The sequence below is a fragment of the Glycine soja genome, chromosome 7, assembly GCF_004193775.1.
Source record: "Glycine soja cultivar W05 chromosome 7, ASM419377v2, whole genome shotgun sequence".
NCBI lineage: Eukaryota > Viridiplantae > Streptophyta > Magnoliopsida > Fabales > Fabaceae > Glycine > Glycine soja.
In genome coordinates, this window is record NC_041008.1 from 3,607,134 (window position 1) to 3,626,016 (window position 18,883).

General features: G+C 32.7%; 3 protein-coding genes across 4 annotated transcripts; 1 reads left to right on the plus strand and 2 right to left on the minus strand.

The window, feature by feature from the left end:
• Positions 1-3,214: 3,214 nt before the first annotated feature.
• LOC114418687 (auxin-responsive protein SAUR78-like) lies at positions 3,215-4,040 on the minus strand. The gene has a single exon (XM_028384159.1). It carries the CDS (start codon positions 3,885-3,887, stop codon positions 3,462-3,464), a length of 426 nt encoding a protein of 141 aa, XP_028239960.1. The 5' UTR covers positions 3,888-4,040; the 3' UTR covers positions 3,215-3,461.
• A 5,646-nt stretch (positions 4,041-9,686) lies between these two features.
• LOC114418210 (17.4 kDa class III heat shock protein-like) lies at positions 9,687-10,710 on the plus strand. The gene is made up of 3 exons (XM_028383447.1): positions 9,687-9,822; positions 9,952-10,218; positions 10,306-10,710. The coding sequence occupies exons 2-3, from the start codon at positions 9,988-9,990 to the stop codon at positions 10,561-10,563; spliced, it is 489 nt and encodes a 162-aa protein (XP_028239248.1). The 5' UTR covers positions 9,687-9,822; positions 9,952-9,987; the 3' UTR covers positions 10,564-10,710.
• Positions 10,711-10,828: 118 nt separating this feature from the next.
• On the minus strand, positions 10,829-17,925 carry LOC114418208 (CCAAT/enhancer-binding protein zeta-like). 2 transcript variants are annotated; one of them, XM_028383445.1, is made up of 16 exons: positions 17,189-17,924; positions 16,401-16,476; positions 16,026-16,145; positions 15,523-15,598; positions 15,246-15,314; positions 14,977-15,057; positions 14,535-14,606; positions 14,174-14,266; positions 13,907-14,041; positions 13,705-13,788; positions 13,433-13,576; positions 13,243-13,332; positions 13,089-13,171; positions 12,530-12,904; positions 11,880-12,102; positions 10,829-11,769 (listed from the first exon to the last, which is right to left on the minus strand). In XM_028383445.1, exons 1-16 carry the CDS (start codon positions 17,865-17,867, stop codon positions 11,113-11,115), a joined length of 3,057 nt encoding a protein of 1,018 aa, XP_028239246.1. In that variant the 5' UTR covers positions 17,868-17,924; the 3' UTR covers positions 10,829-11,112. The 2 variants fall into 2 exon arrangements, with proteins under 2 accessions (XP_028239246.1, XP_028239247.1); XM_028383446.1 differs by lacking the exon at positions 14,535-14,606 and having other exon boundaries at positions 17,189-17,925.
• Positions 17,926-18,883: the final 958 nt, after the last annotated feature.

Sequence of the window (18,883 nt, forward strand, 5' to 3'; positions counted from 1 at the left end):
TAAAATAGTTATATAGATCGAAGAGGCTTATTCTATAAGTTAGTTTTTTTATATTGATTTTAAGTTTAAATTTAAACTTTAAGATGATATTATGGTTATCTTAAAAATAAGGAATGCTAACAATATATTTTCTAATACTAGAATATTCATTTAAACACACTTTTTAATTTTAGTTAAAATTTATCAATTACAAAATTACAAGAAATGTTCATCAAATAAGATATGAGATATATAAATTTTGTGATTCTTAATAAATTTTAACCAATTGGAGAATGTCTGATTAAAAGAATTTGTTAAAAAAATACATTGCTAGCATTTCTCTTTTAATTATTGTCGTTGGGTTCATCAAATCATTATCAGACCATTAGATCACCTTCAATGTTCAATCCTACAATTTTTTTTTTTGAAAATATCATATGAGGAGTGAATATATATTTCACATCAAATAATAATATAATTAAAATAATCTATATAAGTAGGTGATAATTCAGCTTTCATTGCGTAACTTTTTAGATTAAGTTAAACTTAAATACAAATTTTAAAAACTTTTTTATACAGCTACAAAATTTACTGGAGTTATACAGGGTATATCCATCTATATTGAAAGCATGTCAATAGAGGGATTTGATACGCTCTCTCTTTTCAATCTTGAATAAAAACAATGCTATTGACTGATTCATAAAAATAAAAAAAAAGTACTCAGGGGAAAATCATCAACTAATAGGAGTTAAAAAAAAATGCTTGCTTAGCAATATTTTTATTAGGAAACAGACATGGGACCAAAATTTGAGTCTTAACCAAGCAAGCTTACATAGAGCAACATAACATCTTGATTTCACAAGCAAAATACCTGGAAAAACAAAGACAACTGGCCAATGCCACCCTTCCAGTTCAGCACCAATTCCTACCCAACTAGCTAGGAGGACTAGATCCAGTAATTACGGTATAGAGCTTCGTTAGTATCGCATCAAAAGCACTTTTTTTTTTTTACAAACAATAACATCGAAAGCACTTCTGCTTGCGTGTATCGCTGTATTAGTTCATTTTTTCTTGTTCATTACTAATCCCCATGTTCTCATAGTATTGGATTTTGATGTGCAATTGAATTCAAGACAGGTCCTCAATGTCCAAGACCTTTTCAATCTTCGAATCATATTCTTAATGTGTGGTCAATTACACTTGTTGACAAAAAATAAGGCCAAGCATCACTGTCTTTAGTCGATCCAATTTGATGCATCAGATCTTAGGGACATCCATTAATGTTTTGAGCTGATTAAGCAATCATCAATAAGCATATAATGAAAACGTGTGTACCGAAAGCACTGTAGATTAATCCCACTTTTCTTTCTTTTCTTGTTATGCATAATTCTTATTTACTTTCCTACTTTCTGTTGTTTGGAACTTGGATCACAGCTTGGTGAAAAGTGGTTCAAATCCGGTACATCATAATGTAAGTTAATCTGTTAGCGTAAACACTTTTAGATATTATAAAAAATTGTAATGTTTTATATAAAAATTGAAGAGAATTAATAATATATTCTCTAACACATTTTTCAGTCTATTATTGATTAAAAATTATTAAATTAAAAGAGAGAATAGTTAATGGAGAGTGTACTTTATCAAAATTTGTGATTTTAATGAATTTTAACCGATGGTAAATAATACGTTTAAAAAAATATGTTAAAAATATATAATCCTCTTCAAAATAAAAAATAATAAACAAATTGTTTATAGTTATAGTATTGATATTGATATGTCACGTAAAAAAAATATTGATATGTTTTGAAAGAAGTTATTTATTCACTGTATCCAACAATAACATGATTAACATCACACTCGCGCACTTCGAGGAACATGTAAAGACAAACAATAAAAGAATTGACAAGATGTAAACCATGGAAAACTCCAGGGTACTTGTATGTCAGCATCTATAACCAGTAAGGTAGTAACGGTTTTACTGAATGGATTTTATATCGGGTTAATTAGCACTACTGTAAATTTGATATATATCTATAAGTGGCAAGGATTGTAAGAGTAAAAGAACAATAGATGAAGCAAAAACTTAAATATTGTTCACCAATGTCGGCCACTTACATTATAAATTCCAAGGGTAAACATTATAATGAGTGCCATAATTATTAATTACAGTTACTCAACTAATTAACAAGAACATCAACCATTGTCATCAGTAAAAAGTAAATGGACTCATTATCCTCTCTTTACCCCCAAGCAACCAGCACTCAGTTAGTATATCTCTTTGCTTATTGGTGCCAAAAGCCTACCTATAATATTGTCTTTATCATAGGGCCACATTCTCTTACCAATCTTGGACATGGCACGCTTAAAATACTAACATGTCACCAACAAAAAATTTCTCTCATATAAGTTAGAGCTGTTAATTCAGGCCACATCAATCTAAAGAGACATCATGGTCAATACATTTTTTAGCTAAGTTGCTTCATGTCAATTTAATGATAGGTTGAAATTTTTGCTAGCCGAGTAGGTTGTGGGTTAAACGGTCATTTATGGGCCACTCATTTTTAAAATATAAAAAATTAAATAAAATGTCATAAACTAATAAAATATTTTTTTATCATTATAAATTAAATTAATTAAAAAATGTAGGTTATCCTTTGTATTATAAAGTAATAAATTAAAATATAATGCATACTAATATAAATAAAATAGAGCGTATCAATTGTATTTGTAACAATAAACGAGCACTAGAAATTTTAAACAAATAAAATTAAATTTATCAATGTGCATACAAAATTAATCTTAAAATAAACCTTAACAATGCATATAATATTAAATTTATTGTTTATAATTTTACTACATATGTAAAAGAAAAAAAAAAAAAACCGGGCCACAGGTTGGCCAAAATTTATCATGAGTTAGCAAAATTTTGAATTTGATTAGGCTGAAATAAGTTTGAGTTTAAATTTTCACAGCTTAATCTAATTTATGTATTGGTCTAATCGAGTCTGCAGACATTTCTAACATAAGTTATGCTTAATTGAATGTTATTTTTGTTTGACTGTACCATTTTCATGCATCGATCTAATCAAGTTAGTTAGTCCATCCAATTAGACATCTCTAATGATTTGTTTTTTGAATCAGCACATACACCTCAAATATAAGTTATGCTTAGTTAATTATCGATTTTCCTTTCACTTTAGTGTCATTTTCAAGTAAAGAAACAACAAAAGGGGCATGCAAATGAAATAGGTGATTAATTTGAAGTCGCATTAGATTCACCTAAAACAATGTCATAACAACTAATAGCACTTTCATGTCAACTACAACATGCCCACTTTATATAATAACAGCAATATATATATTTTTATATAATATATAACATTTGAATCAATCTGAATTCGCAAAGCAGTCATGACCAATGGTTTTGCGTGACCACATGAGAGAAGAAACAATTAAAGTCAGTTATTATTACTAGGTGTTTGTCAGCATGCACAAGAGTAGAACTCGACCAGCTCATCCATGGACCCCAACTTGGTCTCTTCGCTCTCAAGCATCCACAGCAAGTGCTCGAACAGCACCACCTCGCACGACACCACCACCACCCCATCATCGTCATGATGATGAGAAGAAGAAGAATTAGAAGAGCAAGACCTGTCCACTAGCTCCTGAAACACGGGGTGATCGATCACTTCGGAGTTCACGAGGTACCGCCTCCTAGACTTGCCAACATAAACCGCACGAAGTTGTTCTTGTTCATGCTCGTGTTCCTTGGATGAATTAAGGGATGTTCCTTTTCCAGAGACCCCTTTGTTGGAAGAGACACTGCTGCTGTTGCGGCTGAGCCTGGTCAATGAGGGCCATCTCTTGATTGCTGACTTGAGCTTTGTTAGTTTTCCAACTTTGGCCATTTTGAGAAGGTGTTTGATGAATGCCTCAATGAGTTGAAAAGAGAGAAGGAAAGAGAGAGAGAGAGAGTGTGATGACTGATGGGGAAGGTGTGAGGGAAGGTTCAGTTATAAAGGATGGAGAGGGCTTAGTTAAGGGCAGGGGTAGCAGTGAATGATGGGATGAGAGGGGTTTAAAAACACGTGCATGGCCCACTGTTTAGGACACAGCTAAGAATGAGACATTTGGTGGAGACTTGGAAAAAACCAGTTGCTCTCTTGTGAGAGGTTTTTGGGATTTGCAAGCTTTGCAAAATGACAAATTCCTTTGCGCTTTTACATGCATGCCCTTTTTTTTTTCCTGACCATCACATTTTCCACCTTTCCTCTCCTTCCAGTTTTGTTTAATAAGAGAAACTGTTGTATGATCTATATCATCCTGTCTTTATGGTCTCCACCAATTTTTTCACGGGATAGGTACTTGAGTTTTATTTAAAAAAATTCTGTATAAATTAAAAAATCCTGTTGCATGTCACATAGAAATTTACCGAAATTATTTACACATAATAATCTTGAACTATATAATAATAATTTATTATTTTAGAAGATCAAAACTGCCTAAATTTTATAATTGTATTACCGTTACAATATTTTTATATGATAAATATTTATTTATCTGTCAATGTTAGTGATTAGTTTGTTAATTTTTATCAATACAATAAATTTAAATTTATGATTTTTTTTTTCATTTTTTCCTTCTTTTCATCATCAAGTAAATCTTATAATTTTCAATCTCATAAATATTTTAGTAACGGCTGAATGATAGTTGTAAAAAGTAAAAATAAAAAAATAAAAAACTACTTTGATTTATCATGTTTTATACAAGGATTAGGGTGACGGGAGTTACAGGTTCAGTTGGAAATGGGTGTGTGCAAGAAAAGTAAACCTCCCACCAACAAGTGACTTTCAAAGAGGCTTAAGAATTAAGAATAGAATAATATGAATTGAACTAAAAAATACCTTAAACTCAAATTTCATTTTCAAGAAAGTTGTTACTTTTTTTTACAACAAAATTTTCCGTTAGATTTAACAATTTCAAGTAATTAAGTCCAATATTATATAATAATAATAATATCAATAGAGGTACTGTCCAGGCTCCAGAGCCATGCAATCAAGTATCAACCACCATTTGTTGTAAAGCACTCTAGAAAGTCATAAGCACTATAACCTTATAATATTGGAATCTTTAATATTATATTACAAAATGGAAAGAGATAATAATGAGGATATTTGTAGGATATGAAAAATTCTTTTGGTGGTTGGACCTGATATTTTATTTTCGTTCTTATTCTAAAAGTCTTGGAAGTATTTTACAACAATACAAGCTTTCCTTATTATGATAAAAAAGAATAAAACAGACCGAGGAACAAAAAAGAGTGTGATTACGTATTGTATTTGAAATGAAATTAGGTATGTATGTTGGTTTTCTTGTTTTTGTTTGCTAATATCACGGCATTATAAAGAGCAACAAATTAAGGTGTTGGTTGGTTAGCAAGCCAGCAAGGATCGCATCAGTGAAATGCACTCAAACTGGGCAAATTCATCTACTTCCCAAACTACAAAGCATTGGTGCCCACACATCCTTGTCCCTCTTATGTATATACTTTACTAGCTTTCTTTGGTACAGAGATACCATTAGCAAGGTTCTAAATGCATATGGGGCCTAGGAACCTCATCTAACACAGCACTGAAAACTCCAATTATAGACTGTCAACTTCTCCAAAATTCAATTCCAAGGACAATTAATGAAATTTCTTACCATTAGTAAAGAATTTCTCTTATATACAAATGAATTTTGTATACAAAAATTTGTGGTATTTATGTGAGTCCACTGTAATTCAAATTCTACCGTGTGTATAATTAATCTATACTTACTAATAATAAAGGGAATATCCCATTTTGGTGTCAATAATAATAATAATAATCTGTGTGAATATTTAGAGCATACCTTATTCATGAAAACAATGAAACACTTGCATATGCAGAGTTTCTGAAGGGGAAACATAGATGAGGATGTGTCATGGGCCATATGTGTGAGTACTGTTTGTGGTCCAACACATGTGTGAGTCATGGATCACAAGAGCCTCAGCAGAAGCCGAATTCATGTACATTTCACATACCAGCCAGTGGTCCAGTAGCTCCATCCTATTCCCACTGATTAAGCCTGTGCTTGCTGTTGCTGAAACCACCTTCAATTTAAGCCAAGCCTTTTCATTCAACGTTTTTATTTGAATGGACACCATGGGTTTTCTGCTTGCAAAAGGTGATGATATTGTGCTATCAAGTTTAAAACGTTTCATGTGAACTATTAGAATCAAAATTTGTTTTTATCATAACTTCCTTGAAGATGTGTGACTGGATACATCTATGAGAAACTAAAGAGAAGGAATTCAAGAATGTGCCAGTGTTTATTTTGCTTTTGAAAAATGTGTCTAATTTTTTGTTTCATTAGTGAAACAAGAATTGGCCTCCTTATAATGTTGTTTGTAGTAAATCATACTCCTAATAATATCCTAAAAATCTTACAAGCAAATATGAGATATTATACTTATATATAGCTATTACATGAGATATTGTATATAGCAATGTTGCTGTTTCTGCAAAATTAGTTCCCTCCCCTAATAAAATGATGGTTTAATTAATAAGAATGGTACCAAATCTTTTTAACAGAATATTTCTAAACTGATCTTGTGCTTCTAAAGACTGGGATGGTGTCCAAGACAAGATTAGTTTTAGGGGCCTGGACCATCTTCTATAATAAGAAATGCATTAAATTTTAAGATCCCATATGGATTTGCTAAGTCTAAATCATGTGCCACCAAATGATGTAACGTACAAAATGTCAAAATCATTGTCAGTTCAATCAGAACTAGATAGAGCGCATTAAACAACTTATTTAAACAGAGCATAAATGCTGTTTGAGAACTAATTAGCAGACATATATCAAACACTTAGGTATTGATTTTGTTTTTACATGTAGCATACGAAAAGTTGAAGGCTTAATCCTTGTTTGTACTCGTATACATACAGAAACAAAAAGATATGAAATTATGCATATTCATGTTCCTTCTGTTGCATTTTGCTCTTTAGTGAGGATAACTCATTCATTTACTGTGCGCGTGCGTGTGTTTTAACTATAACCTTTCAACGTGAATGAAGGATAATTTTATGTTTTTTCAAACTTCAATGTCTACGTACTTTTTTTAACAAAACTAAATTAAATGAGGTAGATCCTTTGATTCTACACACTCTATTCAAAACATTTATAAGCATAACTTCTTTTGTACTTAGCATAATATTGATACCAAATATTTAGCGTCAGAAATATTAATTAATCTCTATTAGAGATTATGAGTGCAAAAAATATGAATATTTTTCTCCTAACATAATATATTTCATACTTAAGATCAAGATTTGAGATTAAGGGACAGAAGTCATTACTACTTGTGTCAACCCTTGTTGATATTTGTAAACATATATGAAGATAAATTAATTGTGTTAATTATGAAAGTTAATCCTTTGATTTATATTTTATATGCTGGTTGTGAAATAACCAAAAAAATGTATTGATCACATCTAGGTATTCTAGTTATAAACCATGTGCCATGAAAATATAATTATATAAAGGGTCATGTTAGTTCAACTATTATTGACTAGAGCATATAATAAGTAGCTTAGCATGTTAAGCAGAGCATATATTCTGTTTGGGAACTGATTAGTAGACAAAGCATAAACCACTTACTGGGGTAGTGATTCTGCTGCATATATTTTAGGGGCAAATCTTCCTCCCTGCTGATTATGTCCATACAATCAACAACAGGCATGCATCTTGGATATTTGTATTTTATTTTAATGGCTAATTTTTGTAATGTGATTAAAATGCTCATTGCCTTTTCTTTTCTTTTTTCTTTTCCTTTTCTCATAATTATACTTTGTTTGAATATTCAATAGTGAAGAGCGAAAGAGAGTAATAAGGAGTAAAGTGGAACGGATTAATATATGTGCGATCATGCCAACATTAACGTACTGGGATCCCATCATAATGGATTAAAATGGAATAGAATAAAAATGTTATTTCTTTGTTTAAATAAATTATGATGGGATAAAACATTTTTTATTCCATGATTTTTAGTAAGTAAATAGAATAAAATGGGTTGTGATTTTATTATTCCTATCTTACCCTCATTATAACATTTTAAAAAATAATAACAATCCTATTTTTGAATAAACTATATTATATAGTCATAAAATAATGTACTTAGATGGTCAGACGAGACATCTCATAAGTCATAACTCATTCACTCGTCACAAATCCTATAATCAAAAGAACTGGCCTTATATTATAACCACAAAAAAAAAAAAAAAACTAGTCTCATTCTTGAAAATTTCTTTGTACACCCAACATTTTTTTTTACACTCAACACTTTTTTGTTTTTTTTTAAATTATCCTTGCTAATAAACTAATTCATAATTTGTAACAGACTTATGGATTTATAATGTTTTACAAGAAATTTTGGAAAAACAAAAAAGTGTTGGATGTACAAGAGAAACGTTGGGTGCACAAAGAATTCCACTCATTCTTTCATAATTGAGTCATTGGTCCAAATATTCTACAATGGCCCAACGCAGTGTGTTATTTGTAATGGGGTATTGCTTCCTGCACCTCCAAGTTGCTTCCTACACCCTTTTTGAAATGTTTTTTTAACCTTTTGGATCGGCCATTCGTTCCAGAAGTCAAAATCTATAACCATTTCAGAAGCCAAAAAAGAGATTAAAAAAAGCAATCTGGAGGTGCAGAAAACAATAGTCTTTATAATCTACAACATGAGAGGGTTTAGGTTACTAGGGCCATGCAAATTGAGTCATGATCATAGGATAAAATATACTTGTGATTTTTAATAAATAATAAAATATTTAAATTTTGTATTTATTTCTTAATATTTTTTTTTTGTTTTTGTTTCTTGATAAAAAAAAAATTTATTCTTCAATTTTTTTTTTAATTCTTGATAAATTAGAAAATTTTATATTTACTTTTTGATAAAAAAAATTTATTTTTTATTGATAGTTGACTAATAACAAATGAAATAACACAAAATTCGTTAATTTATTATAGACTAAAAAAAGTGTCAAAAAGATCAAAAATAAAATTATTATTTTATGATAGATTCAATGTAAAAAAAATTATTAAAAAATAAACATAAAATTCAAATATTTATTAGAAATTAAAAATATATTTTAACTTTTTTTTAATCAGCAGCAAAAGAGATAAAGGATAAAGGGGTAACTAACCCTTACAAAACTATGAAAGGTTAAACATAATTTATGATTGATGGAACTGCTTGCATAAATTTAAATGTTCAAGTTAAGAAAGGTTAAACAAATTATAAGCCAAGGAGAGAGTTCTACTTGGCGTATAGTTTAACTTGTATTTACTGGAGTCAGCTCAGACGATTATCATTAAAAAAAAATAACCTTTTACAATTTTTAGTAATATTGACCTATACAATTTTTAGGTACTCAGTACTCACATATTACGCTTATAACTATAAGGGACCAAAAGAGGGAAGAAGGTCTTATTTAAATCTGTTTAAAAAAAAACATGAAATAGAGCATAAAGTGCATGTAGGATTAGTATCTGATTCTGACACGTACAGAGAAGAAGGGACCTAGACTTTCCACAACTATCCAGAGAATACCACGTGGTAGCAAAAATGAAGAGGATGTTTCCAGAACGTGTGGACAATCACTCTCTAACTTTCTTCACTCTTCACAAATTTCTTCTATTTATATTTCCTCCATAACTCACTCCTAAACAATCATATCATCAGTTATCTAGATAATCTTCATCTAAACATAAAAGTCACTTTCCCCTGCTAGATTCTCGCTAGTACAATCATAGGTTAGTAATCCGTCCCATGATGTTTTGTTTTTTCTTTTTGTTCTGGGGTTCTGTGTCTTTCGTTAGATGTTCTGGTATTTGCTAAGTGTGTTCCTTTAGCTGATGTGTGTATTTTTGTGGTGAGTTCAGAATCCGAGTTTTTGTGGGTTGCATTGTTGTGAGAAGATGAGAAGAGTTGGTGGTGATGTTTTGAACGTGGATTTGGCTGCTGCAGTGAACAACCTCTTCAATCTTCCTGAAACTATGGAGAAGTTCATGTTTCCTTCTTCTCGTGCTCATGATCACCACCATGAAACCAGAGGGGTCTCTAGCATCATTCCAGTGGACATTTTGGACACTCCCAAGGAGTATACATTCTTTATGGATGTTCCTGGTCTCTCCAAGTCTGAAATTCAGGTACATACGTGATGTCTCACTCCAATATTCTTTTCTTCCCCTCCATTAATGTTATGGTGCATTGGCATGTGTGTATTTGTTTTGTAGGTGACGGTTGAAGATGAGAACACACTTGTTATAAGAAGCAATGGGAAGAGGAAGCGTCAAGATGGAGAGGATGAAGGGTGCAAGTATCTTAGGTTGGAGAGGAGAGGGCCTCAGAATTTGCAGAGGAAGTTTCGTTTGCCTGAGAATGCTAATGTGTCAGCCATTACAGCTAAATGCGAAAATGGGGTTCTCACTGTGGTTGTTGAGAAGCATCCTCCTCCCCAAAAATCAAAAACTGTTGAAGTTGCCATTGCTTGAGCACCCATGATTTTTTTAGTTTAGTTTGCTTTTGTTGTTGGCTTGGCAGCTAATATTAATTGGCAATGTAAAAAGTGTTTATAGTATGTATGTGCTTTTGAATATGAAATTTGATTAATGACAGTTCACTTCTCTCTCTTTTTTCTATCATAATTGTATCATTTATTATTTTTATACTTCTTTTACTAGGTGGTGATATGTATTAATATTTTTTTTTATCAAATTATAGCTTGCTACAAGATAAATAACCATCAAGGAGAATAGATAAATAACAAAAGTATATTCTCACAATCTTAGATAAATAGTTGAATAATACGCAAGACATTTTTGAAATACTAATTAAAATTTGATTCTTAGTTGACAAAAATGGTACACTGCCCAAAAGATGGATCCAAATCCAAATTAAATAAATCGATGAATACAGGGGGCCATCAAATTCAACAGCCACAAGTAAAAATGGTACATAGTATACTTCCTGGCTGATTTGAGATTCTCAAAAAATTGTTGATGCTTTGCCATAGCCGTCTATTATTTTGGGGATTCAGCTTATTACGTTTTTCTTTTCTTAGACTTTGATTTGTTTTTCTTGGAGGAAGGTTTCTTCTCAGTATGGTCATCATCTTCCATTAGATGCTCAAACTCTTCATAACTTGCAAATGGAGACACACCACTCTTACCACCCCTTTTATGTTTTCGTTTTCTTTTGCCAACTTCCTCCTCATCAGCATCAGAGGCATCATCAACATCTCCAACCTGAATATCAATGTTGTCGTCGTCGTCATCATCAATTGGAGCATCATCAGTCTCTTCCTCATCAATATCAGAGGATATATCTATATCCATCTCCGAATTAATCTCTGCATCACTAACATCACCAATCAAGTCCTCATCTTCCTCATCGGCTACTTCATCCAAATCATCATAATCATAGTCACTGTCTGGTCCCAAAGTTGGATCAGTGGAATCCAACAGATTCTCAATCTCTTCATTGTCACTCTCATCCCCACCATCAACTTCACCATCATCAACATCAAACAACTCCTCAGCTGCTTCCTCATCAGCTGACTTCTTTTTCTTTTTCTTCGGTTTAGAAGACAAACTCATTTTGTTTGTGTAGAACTTGTGGAAGACGAGATCCTCAGGAGGTACATCTTCCTCAGCTAGTGAAAGAATTTCTGCTCCAATCAATTGGTTGTTAACATCCATCTGCAAAATAAAGAAAAAAGTTAACAAGCTAAATCAGAAAGCTGGAAAATGGTGCATTGTTGAAAAAGCGGGCATATAAAAATGGTTGATTAGAAAGTCGAAATTTTTACCTGCTTGGCAGGTTCAATCTGAGAACCACCATGCCATGTGCTTTGTTTCGCTTTCTTCTCCATGAATTTGTCTAGGAAAGCAGTCATAGAGAGGTCATTTAAGGGATTTCCGTTATAGACAATGTTGGCCCCAGAAAGAAGAGTTTTGGCCATAGTAGCAACTGAAGGGTGTGCATGTGAAGCAAGCACCATTAACTCCCACCAACTTACACGGTCTGCATTGCTGTTGGGATGGACAAAATATGTAAATTTACATGTATAAAGAAAATAAGATCACGAACAAAGATATGACTCCTCTAAACTGTGAAAATGCACTTAAAAAAGATAAAGTAAACTTACAACAACTGATTAGAAAGTTAAAAATACATGCATCACAAATTCTAAAGTGATTAGATTTTTCAATAACGAGTTCTGAGTAAGTAAATTTTATTCTCTAAACTGCTACCCCTCACTTTGAAGGAGTCAAATTCAAGTTCAACAAAAAAGATATAAATACGATTGACATATAAATACCCTTTTTATGTTGTACACTTGTACTTTTGTTGTCAGAAGACATATACATGAAATTGCTTTGGACAAACAATTGCGGAAATCTTGTATATATGATATCTGAAATTATGATTAGTGTGAAAGCAAATTAAGTAAATTACCAGTACAAAGGCTCTCTGTGTCGTGGATCATAGCCTCCAGGAAGGGAAGACTTGGGAGATAATTGTGACTGCTGACCTTTATCAGATACAGATTTTGATTTTTTTTGTTTCTCGTGTTCTTTTTCATTCTTTGCAAGCAAAAAATCTGCATCCTCTGAAGCATCATCATCCGAATCATCATCTTCAGAAGATGCTGGAAGATCATCTTCACTTTCAGAAGAACTGGTGTCAGAATTGGCATCCTCACCATTCTGAACAACTCCAATATCATTGTTCTGATTATTTGATAGACTGTTAGGCTCATTATCAGTTTCTATCACATCTTCAAAGTGTTCAAGTTCCTCATCAACAGACTCGTTCTGCAACACCATGTTCCTATAAGACAAGTGAAGAGAAGATGATTTTTATGATTAAAAAAAACTGTACTTAGCAAAATTATCGGTGCAGAGAAACAATGTAGAGATAATAGATATGTTTTATGCCCAATGGATATAAATCTTCAACACACAATTATAAAATGTAGTAGTAACAATAGCAACGACACAGAAAAAGTAATTACCATAAAGGTGGTCTGGCTTTAAGGAGTTCAGAAAGAAGGAAAAGACATGCGCAAGCATATTGTGGTGGCTGCTGAAGTGCGATCTGAACAAACAAAAATCAGTTGTGGTATCAATAAAATGAAAAGGGTAGGGAAAGTGCAGCTTAATAATCACCTGCAATAGACGTTTAGAAAATGCAGCTACACGCCTTAAATTAACATCCCTTTTCATTGCTCTGAGAAGAAGTGCAATAAACATTTCTGCCTGAGGACAGACACGTTAGAAATTTCTACAGATGATTGAAGAACAGCATAAGCACATGCATTTCTTATCACCAAGGCAAATGTAAAAAGAGTTTGCTTGCCTTGGATGTATACATGGCAGCCGGAAGCAAAAGTTTAGAGTACAAAGCACGGTAAAACCGATCACTGGCTATCTGATTTTTGGATGAAATTTTATCAAGAAGCATCAGTGCTTGAACTCCAACATTGAAATTCTTTGAATGAACCTGAAAGTTTGCAGTTTGACTTAAAATATATAGAACCAAATCAGGTTACAAACTTACAATGAACATGTATGCTAGCCATCTGTAACATACAGCACAGAGTGCAACTATGCTAACAAATTGGTAATTACCAATTGGAAAAGTACTGGTGTTTGAATGTCAACAATGTCATCAGCTTCATTACTTGAGACAAAAGGAAATGCTCTATTCACTCCCTGTACAATAAACAAAAACCCAGATTATGATGGAATTTGACATGATAAAAAAAACAACCACAATCATTATGATCAATATCAGTTCATAAATATTTAAAGGTATTATTATCATACTTACAGTTAGGAGAGATGATAGAAGACGAGAGTCCAATTCCACATGTGATTCTGATGACTCTCTTGATTTTTCTTCTTTTGGATTTGCCTTGCTGCTTTTATCAAATTTTTGGTTGCTGCTTGTGCCAGAAATTAAAACCTGAAGATCTCTAATTGTAAATCTTTTCCCCATTTAACTATTTTTTAACTCATGTAAAAGAACCAAACATCATCATGATATTTCAGTTCAACATAAGCTTAAAGAATCAAGGATCCTAGGGAAAGTCAATACCTTAAACAATGCAAAATATACATCTATAAGACGTTTCGCCACTTTTGGTCCATCTCCTTTATTTGTGAGACGAATTTGGCTCAAGAAGTTAACCTAAAAGTGTAGAAAAAGCCGTCAATGAGATTCTTCAGTCAGACAATGTCTAAATGGATTTTGATAGATCATAGAGCCAAAAATCTAATTTCCAAAAGTCACCTAAAATGAAGGGGTACTTCTGCAACTGCAGAAAAGTGATTTCAAACATATATTTTTGCAATACAGAATATTGTCATTGTTCATGAAACAAGGAGAGAAAAAAATTACAGTGCATTTTATTTGCAGTGATGTAAGGAAAACAGTGAGGAAAAAATTTAGGACATACGGCATGGTACTGTGAACGTGGTCCTAAATGAGGCCGAAAGAGAAAAGAATCCACCTCGTTAATAACCACAGCCTGTAATGAAAAAACATGAATTAACAAGAATCAACGACACTATTAATGCCTAAAACAAATTAGGAGGTATATAGGAGCCTTAATGTCAAGAATGTATCATGTATGTAATGTAATTGCCAAAAAAATAGAATGGAACCCCAAATTGGAAATAGTCATAACTTCTAAAAAGGAAAATGAAATAAATGAAATCATAGCAGACATCTCTTCAAAAAAAAAAAAGAAATCATAGCAGACATGAAAGTTTTTCGACTTGTAATGTTCCTTCAAGTATATATCAAATTATCAATTCATAGATAAACTTCAAATATTGGTTCAAACATCAACTATAGATACTCACAGAACTAAAAGTACAAAGGTTGAATGTTGATACCTTCATGTTTGGGTGGTCAGACAAAAGGTTGGACAAGTGAAAGTCAGCATTAGATGCTGCCTTATTATCTGGATCCCCAAGCTGAAGTGATACCAAAGCCACCACCCACCAACAAAGCAAAAGAGAGAAAGGCCACAGTAAAATAGAACAGTCTTAGTAACAACAGCTTGTAGTAGTTCTAGTGAGCTCACTAACCACCTATTGTAACTAGACCAAATGAAGATCAAAAACAATAAATTCAGACAGGTAATAGCTCATTGTTAACTCACTTTATTCACAAGTGCAGAAAGTAGCCTGCGTTCTTGCTCTGACTTCCGACTCAGTAGCACATATATGGCCTGCACACATATGTTGATATATATCCTCCAGTGGTCAAGACAAAATGTTTATTAAGTTGATAATATTTGCAAACCTTATGTTATAGAAATGTCAAGTCACTTTGTAACTTGAAAGGGTGAATATCAAGTCAAGTCTAAAATGGGAACCCAGAAAACACACACACACACACACACACACACACAACCAAAGTATAAAAAGAAAACCAACCTTTAGTGCCTTGTTTTTTAGAGCAGGTAGCATGTCTCGTGATGCTTCTTCAAGTGCAACAACAAACCGTTCATATCTGAGACATAAGAAACTGTTCAGTGCATCACTAACAAAAGCTTGAGTGGACAGAAAAATGCAGTGTCATTGACAATTGGAAATATTCCTCAAGCAAAATGTGTACTGTAAAGTGAAGCAGTGAAGTTTTGGACTGTCTGATACTAGTATTAGTAAGCCCTTTCTCCTATTCTTCCATGGCAATATTATGACTCCTCAAGCAAAATATTATTTAATGTGTCAAAATGCTCATTAGAATTCAATATTCTTATAATGAAGGAGCAAATAATTAAATGTATGCAAAGCATCCGAAGTTTAGGAAACAAAAGATGCACTTCATAAAATTCACTAGCAATTAGAATTTACTAAAGAAATCCTTAACAGAGTCAAATCAAAGAAATTGATTTAAGATGAAAATGTGGAAATGAACAAAGTGTTCTTACACATACCTCTGCTTCAAACATTCCTCCCAATACCAGAAAAGGAGAAGGGAGTAACCATCTTTAGTCTCAGGAACATGATTTAGGGGCCGCTGTATCAAGGTCTTCAATTTACGATCTGGTAATAAGCTGCAAGAAAAATGGAAAAACAATGTAGTAGATCAGAGCACTGAAACCTCGTGTGATATTAGAACAAATAGGGGCTACTATTGGCAGAGTAATGTGAAAGGCAAAGGAACGATTGGAATATATTATTATCTATCGAATTTGATTACTTTCCACAACTTCAGTCCCGAGAGATTTAGTCTCATTCTTTAAGAATTTTTTCAAAAGCTATTTATATCATGATGATTTTTTTTTCATAACGGGGAGGGGGGAGCAGACCTTGCAATAAATAATTCTTGCAGAGCTTCGAAACCTGTCAAGGCATGGCGCTTTCCAACCTTGGATGTCACCATTCCTAGATTAAATATCAAACGTTGTCAATTGCTTAAGTCTAAAGCACATATGGGGAAGACAAAAAATAATATAAGCTCTACTGTAAAGCCAAGGTATGAATACATACAGAGGCAATCTCACTTCAAACACAGATAATTGAGAAGGAGAATCATCTGCTTCAGATTTGGGTAACAACTAACAAGCAGAGGAGAGTGCTGCTTGGAAATAGATCAATTTTTCTTTTATAGCATTAAATATGTTATATAGGTCACATTCACAACGTAGGACCACTAAGATTTCAAAGTGCGGGGGAAACAGATTTTAGAAGGCATCGTTTGATAAAAAGATACGTGCGAGATAAGGTGACCAAATGGCCAAAAACTTGGAAAGAAAAATCCCCCATTAAGCAAATAATAGCACACGCAAGATGTCATACAAATCATTCACCTACACAAATAAAGTTCCACCAGACCCATGTAAGCAAACAATTAAGCTATCACATTGCTTAGAAGAACAACTCGAACTAGAAATATTCACACACAAGTCCTCACTGAACGCTCATTGCTTACTCTTCAACTCACCTACTAACAAACACTTAAAACAATAAACCCAATGTAAACACTTGCATGACACCTCAATCAAACTAGCCATAAATAACAACACACCAAAAACAAAAATCCAATCAATAAAACTAAAAACAAGAAAGAAAGAAAAAAAATGAGAACTCAACTAACCCAAAAGAGCATCAAGAGAACGCAAGTTTGCAATTGGATTATCCCCCACAAGCACAGCAAAAGCAGAAACTTTATCAGCAGCAGTCCCTGACCTCTGTGTTGAAACCAACATCTTAATATCACTGCTTTGCCCTCTTGATGACTCATAATCCTGAACAAACTGTGCCATCAACCTCTCCCCCAATTCCCTCTTTTTCTCCACAAACCCTTTCCACTCTCCCACATCCCTCACCTCCACCTTCTTCCCTTCCCCAATCACCTTTCCTTCAAGTTCAGCCATGTCCTCAAACCACACTCCCAAACCACTTGGCTTCATCAAAGGAAGCTTGGGAAGGTTCCTGAACTTGTTGAACCCCTTTTCCCTGTTGAAACCACTGTCCAGCGACAGAACAGGGGGTTTCGGTTTCGGTTCGGTTTTGGCGTTGCGCTTCTCGTGGGGTCCGTTGTTTTTGCCAAAAGTTTTGTTCTTTGGATTATGGGGATTTTGGGGCGTGACTTTTTCAGGCGTTTGTTGCTTCTTCGGGAGCTTGTTTGGCTTGGTTTTGCGGAAATCAACATCGTTGAAACCTGAGTGGGGTTGCGAAGTGGACAAGCCGAGCTCGGAAGCGAAGGAGGCGACGTCTTTGAGGAGGTCAACGTCCTCTGGTTTCTTTGACTTGGTGGAATTCGATTTCACCATTGTTGCATGTGGAACGAAGGAAGAACCAGTTCAGAGTTTCGGAGAAAAGAACGAAATAGAATAAATCAAGTAGGTAGGGTTTAAGAAACCGTTGGGCCTGGCTCACATAAAACCCAACTTTTAGGCCCAAAAGACTTAACTCATGTATTGCATCCTAATTATCTACCCAATACTCATTTCTCTCCACGTTTTTAGAATGAGTATTTGAAAAATTGTAAACTTTAGGAATTCAGATTTATAATAATCCAGCAAATCAATTCTAGAAAGCTAATTACGTTACATGTTTGAATTAGATTCTAGGATTTAGTTTTTGGAATAAACTAATTACGAGTAACTGTAACTTCTGCATCATTTTGTCATTTTGACATGGTTTTGCTGCCTAAACATAGATCCAATACGTATTTTCAAACACTTTCTGAATTATTAAATTAAAAATATACAAAACCTACGAATCCAAACCAACTTAGTTATTAAATTATTAAATTAAAAATATACAAAACACCACAGTTTTTTGCTAACTTTTAACCATAATTTTTTTCCCTTCTTTAATTGTTGTTTTTTTATCTTAAATTTGTCTATGTTTTCTGATGTTAATATAATAGTTTATTTATATCTAAAATAAAATAATATATTAGTATTAAAATTATTTATTTTATTAATCAAATATTATCACAAATCAATCTCTTAAGAGAACATTTAGTTATTATATATTTATAAAACTCTAGACAAAAATAAATTATAATTTTTATAAAATAAAAAATATTTTTTAAATGCTCGAGCTTGATTGAGAAACATGATTACAATTAAAAAAATTGCAATAACATTTCTTAGTGTGTTTTGAAAACAAATTTTTGAAATGTCAAATTACAATTTCAAAACTTTTTTGGAACATTATTGTTATTGCCTAGCCTATATCAATTATTAATTATTAAAAAGATAAATGTTTTTTATTAACACTTGCAAAATTATGCTATATAAAGATAAAGGTTTGTATCAACTCTCTTGTCAATAAAAAA

Excerpts from the sequence above, each read along its gene's own strand:
- LOC114418208 (XM_028383445.1), bottom strand. The coding sequence starts at position 17,867 with ATGGTGAAATCGAATTCCACCAAGTCAAAGAAACCAGAGGACGTTGAC. Across the intron at positions 15,315-15,522 it reads TAAAAAACAAGGCACTAAAG|GCCATATATGTGCTACTGAG; the intron begins GTTGGTTTTCTT and ends ATATGTGTGCAG. Across the intron at positions 13,172-13,242 it reads TTTCTAAACGTCTATTGCAG|ATCGCACTTCAGCAGCCACC; the intron begins GTGATTATTAAG and ends TTGTTTGTTCAG.
- LOC114418687 (XM_028384159.1), bottom strand. The coding sequence starts at position 3,887 with ATGGCCAAAGTTGGAAAACTAACAAAGCTCAAGTCAGCAATCAAGAGA.
- LOC114418210 (XM_028383447.1), top strand. The coding sequence starts at position 9,988 with ATGAGAAGAGTTGGTGGTGATGTTTTGAACGTGGATTTGGCTGCTGCA. Across the intron at positions 10,219-10,305 it reads TCTCCAAGTCTGAAATTCAG|GTGACGGTTGAAGATGAGAA; the intron begins GTACATACGTGA and ends TTTGTTTTGTAG.